Raw genomic sequence first — 13105 nt, forward strand, 5'->3', positions numbered from 1 at the left:
GGGTGTGTCTCAGCAAGGTGGAGCAGAGAGGGAGACAAATGCTCCTGGAACATACCAGCTTCCATTAAGAGGGGTAACACTCTGAGGATTTATTTTGTTACCTTTACTTTTTGATTGACCTTAGAATAGTTTAGTTTTAATAATTTGCATGCATGTAAATATTTGGATCATTTATGGTTGTTAGGTTTGTGTAAATAGTGTTTGTTGTTTGTCCTTTTTTGATCACCCCTTCACCTGGTGTAAGTGGAACTTGCCTCAGGTATAAATGTAAGCTGCTTTGTTTCACTAAGGAGAAGAGGGTGTTGGTGTAACTTGGAGCTCCTGAATAAAAACACCTCAAAGACATATTGTCGCCTCACTTCCTCCTTACTAACGCAGAGCCTCCGCCGGTCAAAATGACACTTTTCCCCAGATGTTTTGGGAGTCATTAAGTTGTTTTGTTTTGTCTTTCAAATGTGAAACAGATCTTTGTTATTTTTGGTCAGCAGATTTTATACTTTGAACTCTGCCAACTACATTGTTATTTACAGTATATCCCTGAATGCAATAAACGCTAACCGATTAACCAAATGATCCAATTTTACAAAGGTGAATTAACAAAATAGACACTCTGCACAAAAACTTGACTTAAATTTAATTTTACAGCAAAGATAGGATGCAGATAGCCATTCCTACCAGTAGGTGGCATACCAGCACCAAATGCTGATCCAGCTGGTTCACAATCCTTATTTATTAGAACTACTGTGAGTGCAGTTAGCACAAATCCTGATTTTTTTTTTTGTCGGTGTGTGTGTTTACGTACTTGTTTTTGTTACTTTTATAGGACCATTTTGGTTTTTGGTGTATTAATAGGTTTTATGAGACCAAAGGCCAATCCTGATGTAGAATACTTGCTTTTCTGGTAGGTTCGGTTACCTTTTGGTTCAAATTCAAATTGGTATTGGCTAGGGCTAGATGCATCTAGGGTTAGGTATAAATGCAGCTACTAAAATTAAGGATGTCTTATCTTAGCCTTGCAAATTCTCGCATCACTAATTACAACAATCAGAAACATACAGCAGAAAAAGTACATTTTTCTGAAGACAAAATTAAACCACACACTAAAAAAGGATTCAGCAGCTTTTAGTTGAAACAGGGTTAAAGGAACCTACTAAAGAGATTTGAGATCAAGCGGTTTGTTCGGTTTTTAACATTTGTGTTCTTCACACCAGCCACACAATTGTTGAATTGGCGTAATAGTCATGTCTTGTTGTAAATAAACCTGCACTGGAAAACTGTTTTTGATATACAACTCCGAAGTTGTATGTCACTTGATGTGATATATCCTTGGTGCCCAGCAGCGGCTATGTGTCAACATGCATGAATTATAGACAGATTTATTCAGGTCAGGCACCTATTGACTTTTATCCACAGTATTTTAGGCGAACCGCCATACCCTGCTATGTGTGTGTATAATTGTGCCATACTCTGATTTCAGATGATTAATTGATCTGGGCTCTTGGATGTTATACGTTTGGGATGTTGTTTTATAAACTCTCTTTTCTTTCAACTTTTTCACAACTTTGTGTTCATACTTGGCTATGTGCTTATAAGCATATTAAGCAAATTCCTATAACAATACATTAGATTACATTCATTTAAAAAAATATAACTGTAGATGCTGATTGCTGTGGCTAGGAAAGAGGATTCTGATTGAAGACACTATTGTTGTAAAGCAGTCTCACAAAGAGGATGCTCAGGGTTGTGTAAGGTAAGGTAATTTTATTTATATAGCACATTTTCAGCACCAAGGCAATTCAAAGTGCTTTACGTGAATTAAAAAGTGCTTTACATGAATGTGTAATTTTCTTGATTTTATGGAGAATCCATGTGTGCATCATCTCCAGAGGTTTCACAGTCGTTCCCAGAACAGAACCAGCCAGATTGTTTGGTCTTTTTAAGTCCCTGGCTCTGCTGTTGCTGCTACCCCAGCAGATGATAGATAACATTCCCAATTTAAAAATATTAAATGTTTCCAGTGCAACATTTCACTTGAATTCCAGAAGTTTGGAAGAATTCAACACTTGTATCTTTTCATTGCTGATCAAAATTTCCACTGCTGCTATACCTGTTTTTGGACACCAGGGGTCACCCTTTAAATGCAGCAGTCTTTTTTTCCACAGCAGAGGGTTTGTCTGTGATGCATTCATTCATATTGAGAAGGTTCTCCATGTTCAATGATAGCTGTTGCTTTTCATTTTGTGTTAGGCTTAGAGAGAAAAAACATCCAACAATTCAAATTGAAATTTAGTGTCATAAACCAATATATATTTGGCTTTTATTGTAAATTTTTCTCAATGAGGAGCAGACAATACAGATTGAAGCATGGGTATTTATACATTTCAATAATTTTCTCCACACAATCTCCCACTTGAGCAGGTCTACCTTAATATCAGGTTCTAAGGTGAACCTGATATTAAGGTTCACCTTAATATCAGGTGAAATGAAGTGAAATATTCACTTCATTTGTATATTTCAACTTCAGTAGAAATATACAAATGATTTATAATTTAATAAGCAAAACTGAAGTAAAATTGAGAACATATTTTTTTAGAAAATATAAGTGTATAATTCAACTGTTTGTTAATTAAATTCATTATCAGAAACCTTCCTTAGGTTTATGATAATGAAGCCTATTCATTGCATTTCAATTTACAGCTTTAACTGGGCAATTAGATTTATTTTGTTTCCAGTTGGTTTCTTGTAAACCAACTGGAAACAACGGGTTCATGTCTGACCCGTTGCTCTCAAACAGATACCTTCTCATTTGTTTCTCAAATGCTTGGTGTAGAGAGGAGTTCATGCTTTTCTTTTTTTTTCAATTAATGCAAAGTGCCTGAATGTGGAACAGAAAGTCATAGCTGCAACAAGTCCAAATATTTAAGGCTGGGAGACTCGGCTGAAAAAATTAAATACGACATAAGCGTTTCATATAAGTTGATATTGATAATTACTGTTTGTTTGTTTGTTTGAGGTATCTGAAATACGGACAAAGTTCTGACAAACTTTCCTATATTATCCTCAGTTTCCTTTAAAGCTGTTGGACTCATTTTCTCCTTTCACTTCATATTTTTAAGCCGCTACGAGGCACTTTGACACAGGGCTGGCCCAAGCCTCCATGGGGCCCTAAGCGAAATGTGGTTTTGGGGCCCTCTAGTTCTGCCAACAATGTGGACTGGCTGCAATCAGCAGTCCAATCATTAGATCATTCACACACCTGCTATAAACTTAATGCATCTCTAGCAGTACTGTTTACATTATATACATGTATAATAGGATACATTTATTGGCCAACTGATTTATCAACCAGTCGATTTCTGGGTGCCGATTTCCTTAATTTTGGGGAATTGTGATTGGCCGATACTTATACGTGAAGCCCATCTTATCCCCAAATCTTATCTTCGTCAGCAAAGGTTTAAAAATCAGTATTTGTCCTCTTCTGCTCTACAGTGAGAGGTTTAATAGATGGTAAATTGCGAAAATAACTTGCTGGATATTGAAAGTTCCAGTTGTTGTGGATACATGGGTAAATATATAATCTCACAGGACATTTAAAGAACTACTTACAATTAAAATAAGGAAGAAATATATGGACAGACATTTGAAACTTAGGCGTAAAAGGGTTAAAGATTGGTAACCAGGGATCGGCCAGAAAACTGCAATCGGTGCAGCCCTACACACATATTCATGACATTCTTTGATTAAATAAATTTCACTTTTGCATAACTCCAATAGCTAAAACTTTAATTTACACCAGGTGAGTTTTTCTCCTCTGAGAATGTGGATTGGTACTGAACTGATTCTGAGCCTTCAAATGATTTTAACAGAAGTTTCACATGACTTAAAAGTTGATGTAAAAATAATGTTAGCTTTAGCCACAAAATGATTATGCTCAGCAGCAAACAACATACCCCAACGACAGCATAGAGCAGCTCATCGATGTAGCAGCTATGTAGCCTGACGTAAAAACATTTTGCTAGACAATGTCAAACATTGAGTAGTTTTAGTTATTATCAAACGTTATCAACTCATTTAAAGTTTAAACTCAGTTTCACACAAACACAAAGACCTATCATAAATGTTTGGCTGTTGAACTGGACCGTTCCAGGTCGTTATCAAGCTAATTTACTGTTAGCAGCTTTACAAATCTTTTACATTACTTTACCAAGGCACATTAAAACAAACCTTTATCTTGACTTTTTTTTATTCTTCCTCTTTCTTTTCTCCCTCGCTGAACGATAAGTCTTTTTTTGAGACATCGTTTTGCTAACTTAACTTCTGACCGGAGCTTTGGACGTTTGGATGCTCTGCTCATTGCAGCTCATGATACCGGCGAAACGTGCGATACCTACCGCCGCCACCAGGGGCCCCCAAGAGCAATGTATCTTTTTTCTTTTTATCAATAAAATAATTTCTACATACATCATAAAATATATATTATTGTAAAAACAAATCACTTCATCATGAAATTATGTGTTTTTGATATTACAATGACATTGAAATTATTACCCAAAAAAAAGGGAAAAAAATCAGCTCCACTGAGAGGGCTCCTTAGTAGCCTTTGGGCCCTAAGCGGCTGCCTAGTTTTCTTATGTGTTGGGCCGGCCCTGCTTTGGCAAAACATGAAACTACTGCTGCGCAAGTTATTCAAGAAGTTGTTGGGTAACCAAAGAGCAAGTGAGTTCATTTCTCTGCTTTCTAAGAAAAAGTTGGCCTCATCGTGGAAACATGATCTGCAACCCAGGGATGCATTTTTATGGTTGGAATGAAAAGATTGTTAAGCAGAATGTCTGTGTGATCAACGCAGTTGAACCCGTCTCCCTGCAAACCAGATGGGAGGATCAAACCTGCAACAAGTCCAAATATTTAGGGCTTGGAGATTTGGCTGCAGCTGTAACGATTCTAGTCCGCAAAAATGACTGCCTCTGTGGTGGTAGAGGAACAAACTGGTTCAAAGATGGTTTTCAATTTTAAGTCAAGAGACTTTTTGTCGCTTTAACACTCGGCGGGAAGCAAATAGTTGAGTTTGAGTATTTTTTCTTTTGTTACTGAAAATCAAGTAAAGACTCAGACAGCCTAGACTGGAGACTTACGATTATGGAAAAGAGTTAAATTAAGATTAAATATATCATTAAAAATCAAATCACATCCAAAAGCTAATCTATTTGTGGATAATATTTCCTTTAGTTCTGCTTCATAGTTTACAGATTTCATACATTCAGTAGGTATTAAAGCTATTACTTTTGAATAAAGCCAAAAGAACATGTAACTCAGGTTAACATAACCCTCACTAAATGTAAGCCTTTTCATAAAAATAGCTGTAAAATAAATAGGAAATAAATAAATAAATGAATGAATAGGAGAATAAATAGAGAACAAATAGGTCTTAAAATAGTTACAAATATAAAAGTAATAATTACAGACATTGGGAATGCTGTATTTCATGTTATGATGTTTTATTTGGTTAAAAATGTGTATAAAACAGAGTTTTATTTTGTCAGCAGCTAGAAACGGTCAAGTGTGAGTAAAAACACTTATTCTAATCTAAACGGTCACATTCATGTGTAACCCATGTGACCATAGACATAAAGTATGTCTATGCATGTGACTAGCTCCGTGACTAGCTGGATTGCTATGTTCTCTGCCGCCAGAAGAAGAAGCAGAGAGAGCGAAGAAGAAACACAGAGCGCGAAGAAGAAGCAAAGAACGAAGAAGTTAACAAAGTTGTGCTGTGAACGAGAGAAAGATAAGAGAAAATCGACGATTAAAAGTCTTTGCCTCCTGCCTAAAAACATTTTTTCCATTTTTGGAGAAGGAGCTTTCTGCATTTTTTCAACCTGACTGCATTCGGGATTGTGTTATATGTTAAAGAACTGGACTTGGTGTGTTAAAAAGTGTATTTTATTTTTGAGAAGAATGTATTTGCAAGATATTTTAGTTCATTGAAACAGAAAAGCTAAAGTAGCGAATTTAAGTTTTATGTTCAAAAACTGTGGAAGTAACATGAGCTGGTGTGGGTGAGGCATGGCCCACACACACATACACACACGATGTTCAGCCGCCAAATCGGCGAGTATATTACTTTATTCTGTACCAAGCAGAGTTAAACAAACTTTTGTTATGCTTTGTTGGTTATTAAACCAGGCCTTTTAAGGTTCTGTTGGAAATTGGACCGGGAAATTCCGAGCCGATTGCTGAGTTGGATTCCGCTAGTGAGAAACAAGATGGCGAACCGTAACCCAGGAGCCCTGTAACCGTCTAGCTGCAGCTACGCCCTCTGCTGGACATTGCGAATCATCCAAACTGGTATGACCTGCCCATGTTTTCTTGTTGAAATAGTAGTGGATTCAGAGAACCGGGATTAGCCCTTCAGGATCATCAGGGAGAAAAGTCATCGATTTGAAGCACAAGTTATTTGGTCTTTTGTTGGAATGGTTCTGTTGTGTTTTATTGTTTTTCTTCTCAAACCACATTCAATGTCCGTTGTTACGCAGTGTGGAATGTAAAACTGTCTGTCAGGTTAAAATGGAAATAAGAAATGGTTAAAACAGGAAATTAAAATCCCTTAACTTCCTTAAGGTCTGTTATTGTTGTACCAACCGTCTAGACCCCTCAGATCTTCTGGTTCTGGTCTGTTCTGCATCCCCAGATCCAGAACCAAACGAGGAGAAGCAGCATTCAGCTTCTATGCACCACAGATTTGGAACAAACTTCCAGAAAACTGTAAAACAGCTGAAACATTGGGTGCCTTTAAATCTCAACTTAAAACCCACCTGTTTAGAGTTGCTTATGGCTAAATTAGGGTTAGAGTGCGGGCTTTGATGTCTTCCATGTTTTTATGTCTTTAATGTTTTTAATTTCTTTTCTACGTTTTAACGATGTAAAGCCCCCCGGAAAACGTCCCAGTTAAACGACGTTTAACTAAAATTCTACGGGGTTTAGAGTCCCAGTTGATGGAGTTTCAACTAAAAACCTAGAGGTTGGAGTCCTTGTCAAATGGTGTTTTTGACTAAATTTCCTGAGGGTTAGAATCCCAGTTAAATGACGTTTAACTGAAGTCCTAAAGGAGTGCAGGTTTTAATGTTTTTATCTTTTTTTTTAAATCTCTTTCTCACTGTTTATTTAATGTCACATGCTGTTTTTATTTTAATTATGTAAAGCACTTTGAAATGCCTTGCTGCTGAAATGTGCTATACAAATAAAATTTTATTGATTGATTAACTTCTTAAAAAGAACAATAAAAACTAAAGTAGATTTAAAAGATTAAAAACAAACTGTAAATTAAATGGATCAACAGTATCAACTTGAACTTAACTAGAACTATCACCTAGGTTTAAATGAATAGTATCCTTTAATACTAGAGATGTGCCAATCAGGTTTTTCCCTGCCGATTCCGATCACCCATCATGGCCGATATCGATCGCATAATTATTATTTTTTAAATCATAAGCACTACCGGTTACATTATGTGGAAAAGGAATTATGAATTCACCTTAATTTAGAAAAAAACTTGTTTTTAATAACTTTTTCCAAGAAAAAACAAAACAGACGTTGTGCAAATTGTACTGCTATCGGTAATACTATCTTTAACAGACTGAAAACATGTGAAGGCCCTGAAGAGGCTAAATAATGCAGTCAAAAATTAAACCTCTCAACATTGCCAAGAAATTCAAGTATAAAAACATTCAAAGGCAAATACAGGTTCCATTACAATAAACAATCCAGAGTTATTGAATGAAAACTTCCTGATAGCATGGCGGCTAGCTGATTACTGCTAGTTCTGATTGGCTGTTTCTGACTNATGTTCATGTTTAAGAAAGAAACTGGCTTTTCCATTCTGTTTTGTTGTTAGTATGACTTGCTGAGAAATGTTCTGCTTTGTAATTGTTTAAAATGTTTAAAAATTGTTGTAAATGTTTATTATTTAATTGAGCATTAAAGGAGGAAATATTTTTTGTTTTCTTTATGACACTTGTGTTTTTTTCTGACTGACACCTTATCTTTTTCTCCATCTTCCTCATGGTTTGCATACTAGTCTTTGTATTCTTGTTTCATTACATCATTGTAGCGTGTGATTTCTGAGTCTACTGGAAGAGTTGGAGGTACAGAGAGGAGAGAGCAAAGAATATAAACAGGAAACAAAAGTTAAGAAGGCTAAAGGGGAAAACACAAGAATAAAATGACAGAAGGAAATTGATCCGTGAATTGAAACAATTGTGTTTGCATCACATCATATGCCGCTTTAAAGGTTAAAATTAACAAAAGTGCATGACGTAAGATGTGCAAAATGTGACTTTACTGTAAAAAATGTATTTGCAAGACTGGTGGAAATATGCTCATATTTTTTTTATTATGTATGAGATTGTGAGATGTGTGACCAGTTTGGCTGCAAACTCAATGTTCTTGACACAAGGAGGATCAAACAAATTTGATACCCAAAGAGCAGCCACAACACAATACCAGTCCAGGCAGAGTGAACTCATTAAAGCTCAAAACAGTCTGAAGAAAAGTCTTCTACAGTCTGCTATGAGGAAAAGATTCATGCTTTTCAAAAAATTCTGTCGATATCATTCACAACTTCTCCTCCTGTTCTCTTATTGGCCCGTTTGAAATTTTACTGGAGAAATCCACTTCAATGGGAGAAAGCCCATACTGGGCAATGAAGCAAAGAGAAAATCGAGCGGGTTATTTTAGACCACAAAAGAAATTGTTTTTAAAATCGGAACAGCATTACTGTTTGATAACTTGCATTAAGAAGCTACAGTGTATCTCTGCATAAATATTCCTTTAGGTTACAGCTGAAGAAATCTGTCAAGGAAGGGCAGATCTTCTTTTATTGYAGCTTCTATTGTAGCTACATAGACTCTATTGGGTATTATCGCCTGACCATATCTCTAACAAATATTTGGTAACTTCTGAAGGGAATTGGTGTCACTTAGTTTTATTTAGAGGTATCAGAATAAAATGTGCCTCCAGATAAATATGGTTAATCACTTATGTGTTGAAAAGTTGAAAACTATGTAAAAACTTTTGGCATTTGTAGCTGTAATATGACAAAAAACGTAAAGGTTCATGATGATTTGCAAGAGACCATTTTGTCCATTTAATGTGTTAGAACAACGGAGACAAACAACCTGATATTTAAGTTGCCAGGTTCCCTCATAATGAAGGTAATAATTCTTAAGAACTAGAAGACGGATCAAACAGGAAGTGTCATAGTAACCCTCCCTCTGGAGGTTACTAGACAGGTTCTTCACTGGATTTTGTATTGCTAAGTCAAGAGAGTGAAGAGACGCAGGAGGCTCAGCCACTGTAGGACATAAAAGGTAGGTTATTTTACATAATTAGAAACAATGTGGTCAGAACTCACTCATACGTGACCACTGAGACTTTTTGAGAACTTTTTTTCTAAGATTTTGTGACATTGGTGGTTTTATTTGAAGTGAACAGAAACAGAAGGATAGAGAGCGAAGACATGAGATCAAGAGTTGAAACCCCCATGAATCCCAGCAGCTTCTGAATGTGGGACATCCAGTTAAAGACCCGTTTCTCCAGCCTCAGGATTGTCTGAAATTGTTCTCCTTTTAGGAGCTGGACCCCTTTTCTAGTTTCTTAGACCTTTCAGCTGTTTTTTAAAGGAGTTCCCTGCGTTAAGCTCTATTTATTATTCCATCAACTCTGAACTGCTCACGGGTCAGTGCTGAAGAAAAGCATCTCCAAACCGTGAAAATGGGACTTTTATTTTCCCCACCTTTCCATAAAGTCCAGATTTGTGGAATTTATGACTAATAGCTGTCCTGACCACATATTCTCCTACCTGAACTGTAGTTCTCCATAGCAGCAGCAAAGTTACCATGAGCCTCTGTCATTAATGCTCTTTTTGTCTGTTAGATTAGCTACATGGTTGTATGTTGGTTTTTATGCAGCAGAGTCATAATCTTTCCATTTTTAAGGCACAGATTAAGAAAATGTTCAATGCTTTTTTTTTTGTTTGTAATGAAACCTGCTTTTAACTTCTTCACARTCCCATCTCTCCATGCCATAAGGGACTATATCACTCCACTAGAAAGTTTTGGGATTGTTCCAATGGATTTATCTCTGAAGGTTGTGCCTTTAAAACGAGGTGTCCGATCAGATGCCTGAATCATGTAAAATKGGAGCTGTGCTGTTTGGCTCAGTCTCAACCGTTCTACYCRTCTCCCGTTCCTCTCCATCAWGATTCACGGCGGTCATTGATATCCAACCTRGAGGAAGCAGTCTCAGTTCACCAAATTTAAAAGGCATTTTCCTCTTTCATTAYAGGTTTCTGTGGTGGATCTGATTAAGACAAAGCTAAATTTCCAGCGATGGGGTCAGAAAGTTTTGATGTGGTCTCTAAGCTGTTGGAGGATGCCAGAAAATATTCGAACAGCATTGGTAGAGTCTGGATTATGGTGCTGTTTATCTTCCGCATCTTCGTCCTCAYRAYRGCMRCTAAAGAAGTGTGGCAAGATGAGCAGTCCAATTTCTTATGTGACACCAAACAACCTGGTTGTCAACTTGGTTGCTACGACAAGACCTTCCCAGTTTCTCATGTTCGCTTCTGGGTTATGCAAATYATCTTTGTCTCCACACCAACGCTCGTTTATTTGGGGTTTGTACTTCAGAAAGAACGCATTGACAAAAAGAACAAACAAAATAGTAACACSGAAGCTAAAAAGAAGAACCAAACCAGTCCCACCGAAGATCAAAACAACACAGAAACCAAAACCACCGAACATCAAAACCACCAAACTCCTAATAAAGACTCGAACAGTGAGCCTGAAGGTGCAATCTGGAAAATGTACATCGTTAATGTAGTTTCTAAGATTCTGTTGGAAATAGCCTTCTTTATAGCTCAGTACTACCTGTACGGATTTGGCCTTCAGTCGATGTACACCTGTGAACAATGGCCCTGCCTTACCAAAGTGTTCTGCTACGTGTCCCGACCCACAGARAAAACAATCTTCATCATTTTCATGCTTCTAGTAGCTTTAATATCTCTGCTTCTCAATGTGATAGAGTTGGGCTACATATTTTGGAAGAAAAAAATGAACGATTCTTTAAGAAAAAGATGGAGTCTAGCAGTTCACGTTAATAGTCAGATCAATTTATCCGATCTTAATTTGAGTGAGATGGATTCACTTGGTCATAAATCGAGTCAGATCGAATTACTCGATCATAAATCGAGAAATTTCAGCAATAAGATCTACGTGTAGATCTAAAGATTCACTGGCAAATAGAAAAACTCATAATCCCTGAATATCTGGAAGGTTTTTTCTCCCCACTTGGACCCATTTTTGAGTTTTTGATGTGAAAAACCTGACTCACTTTTTGGGCACAACAAAACCTTATCAAAGTGTTCTTGTTGATTTCACTTGCTCAAAATTGAGTTTGCATTGATTGCACAAGTGAAAAGGACTRCCACCTGACCATTCAATTGTCATTTGACATGAGAAAATCTTTGAGTAAGAGACATGTGTATGAAATTACTCGTCTTTTGYYGTCTTCAACAAGTTTTCTTTCACAGAAAACTAAACAGGAAGTCTGCTCMMGGCAGCAGCTATCAAAGAAATGTATCTGAGGCCATCATGTCCAAAACATTCTGCATACAAATGTGTTTCATATATTCATTTTAGCAAACTGTTTTATATTTGCCTTTCACTGCATTGTTATGCATTATTTTGTGTAATTGTTTTGCAGGATTTATAGCAAATGACTATAAAACAATACAGCAGAACTTTAACTTTTCTTTTTGTTTTGTGTGGGGTTTTTTTTTAGAAATAATAAAAGTCTTGACTGTTTTAGCTACATTTTTAGGTGAAAAGTGACATAAACATGATGGTAGTGGTGAGGAAACCACTGCCCATCTCACACTGCACAAGGTTCTGTCACAGTGCTGCGTTGTAGAGGGACCCAATTTGTTGGCTGAAATATACGAGATTTTAATGGAAATGAATACAAAAAGTAACAGGCAGTGATAGAAGGATGCAGGATGAGGAAACMGACATGAAAGACATGAAAAGCAAATGACAGAATCCAGCACAGAGTGGAGGAAAAAGAGCAGCTAAAGTCCTGGGGAGCTTGCTTACTGACAAGTCAAGTCAGTCAAAAAGTAAAAATGAAAAGTTGTTATCTAGACTAAAATTACTCCGTTAGCCGAATCCAACTCTGAACAAAAGGGGGTTTTATCTTTGATTTAAAGGAACTCAGTGTTTCAACATATTTACAGTTTTATGGAAGTTCGTTCCAGATTAGCAGAGCATAGAAACTGAAAGCTGATTCTCCGTGCTTGGATCTCATTCTGGAGGTGCAGAACTTGAACTAGAGGGTCCAGTAGATCTGGAAAGTTGACACAACAGGTCTTTATTGTGTTTAGGTGTAAAGCCATTCAGTGAATAAACTGGTAATGTTTTCCTATGCTTAGTTTCTACATTTTAAATTACTTCTGTCATGTTGATCAAAATGTACTGTATGGGTCTTTGTTGAATTGTCTTGACCTCCACAAGATTTAAGCATCTGTTCATTCTATAAGTCTCAACATGCAAAATGCCTGAACAAGTTGTCATATTTTTTATAAATCTGCCCTGAAATGTTACATTTCTCCCAGGTGAGTCCTGAGTTTCTCCAATGTAGGTAAATTTGTGGAGCATTCCCTCAACCAGTTTTCTGAAATAAATTGATTGTATGTCTCATGAACCATCAACAGACAGATAACACAACGGTACATTTATGAGAATGAAAGAACAAGGATTTGGACGTGGTCAACAGCCAGAGAAAAGAGGAGTGAGGCTGTGACAGAGGAGGGAAAACAGAGGAAGAGGCAGAAGAAGATGAGGACATCTGCTTGTTTCCATCAGTCCAGCATCAACAGAGACGGTCTGCGACCCACAAACAGATGCTGATGGAGTTCCTCTCATCCTGCTCTTCATTCCTCAACCTCATTGGGGAATTTTTCTCTGCATGGAGGAGGAAAGTAAAGGAAGACTGCACTGTGATCCCTTTCATTAAGGAGATTGTCTTACCTTCCTTTTGCTACTTTAGTTTT

The 13105-nt window shown here is 36.9% G+C and overlaps 1 protein-coding gene across 1 annotated transcript; it reads left to right on the top strand.

Moving 5' to 3' along the window:
- The first annotated feature begins 9278 nt into the window (after positions 1 to 9278).
- On the top strand, positions 9279 to 11276 carry LOC103475854 (gap junction alpha-3 protein-like). The gene is made up of 2 exons (XM_008427779.1): positions 9279 to 9365; positions 10342 to 11276. Exon 2 carries the CDS (start codon positions 10386 to 10388, stop codon positions 11274 to 11276), a length of 891 nt encoding a protein of 296 aa, XP_008426001.1. The 5' UTR covers positions 9279 to 9365; positions 10342 to 10385.
- The last annotated feature ends 1829 nt before the right edge of the window (positions 11277 to 13105 follow it).

Source organism: Poecilia reticulata, linkage group LG14, assembly GCF_000633615.1.
Source record: "Poecilia reticulata strain Guanapo linkage group LG14, Guppy_female_1.0+MT, whole genome shotgun sequence".
NCBI lineage: Eukaryota > Metazoa > Chordata > Actinopteri > Cyprinodontiformes > Poeciliidae > Poecilia > Poecilia reticulata.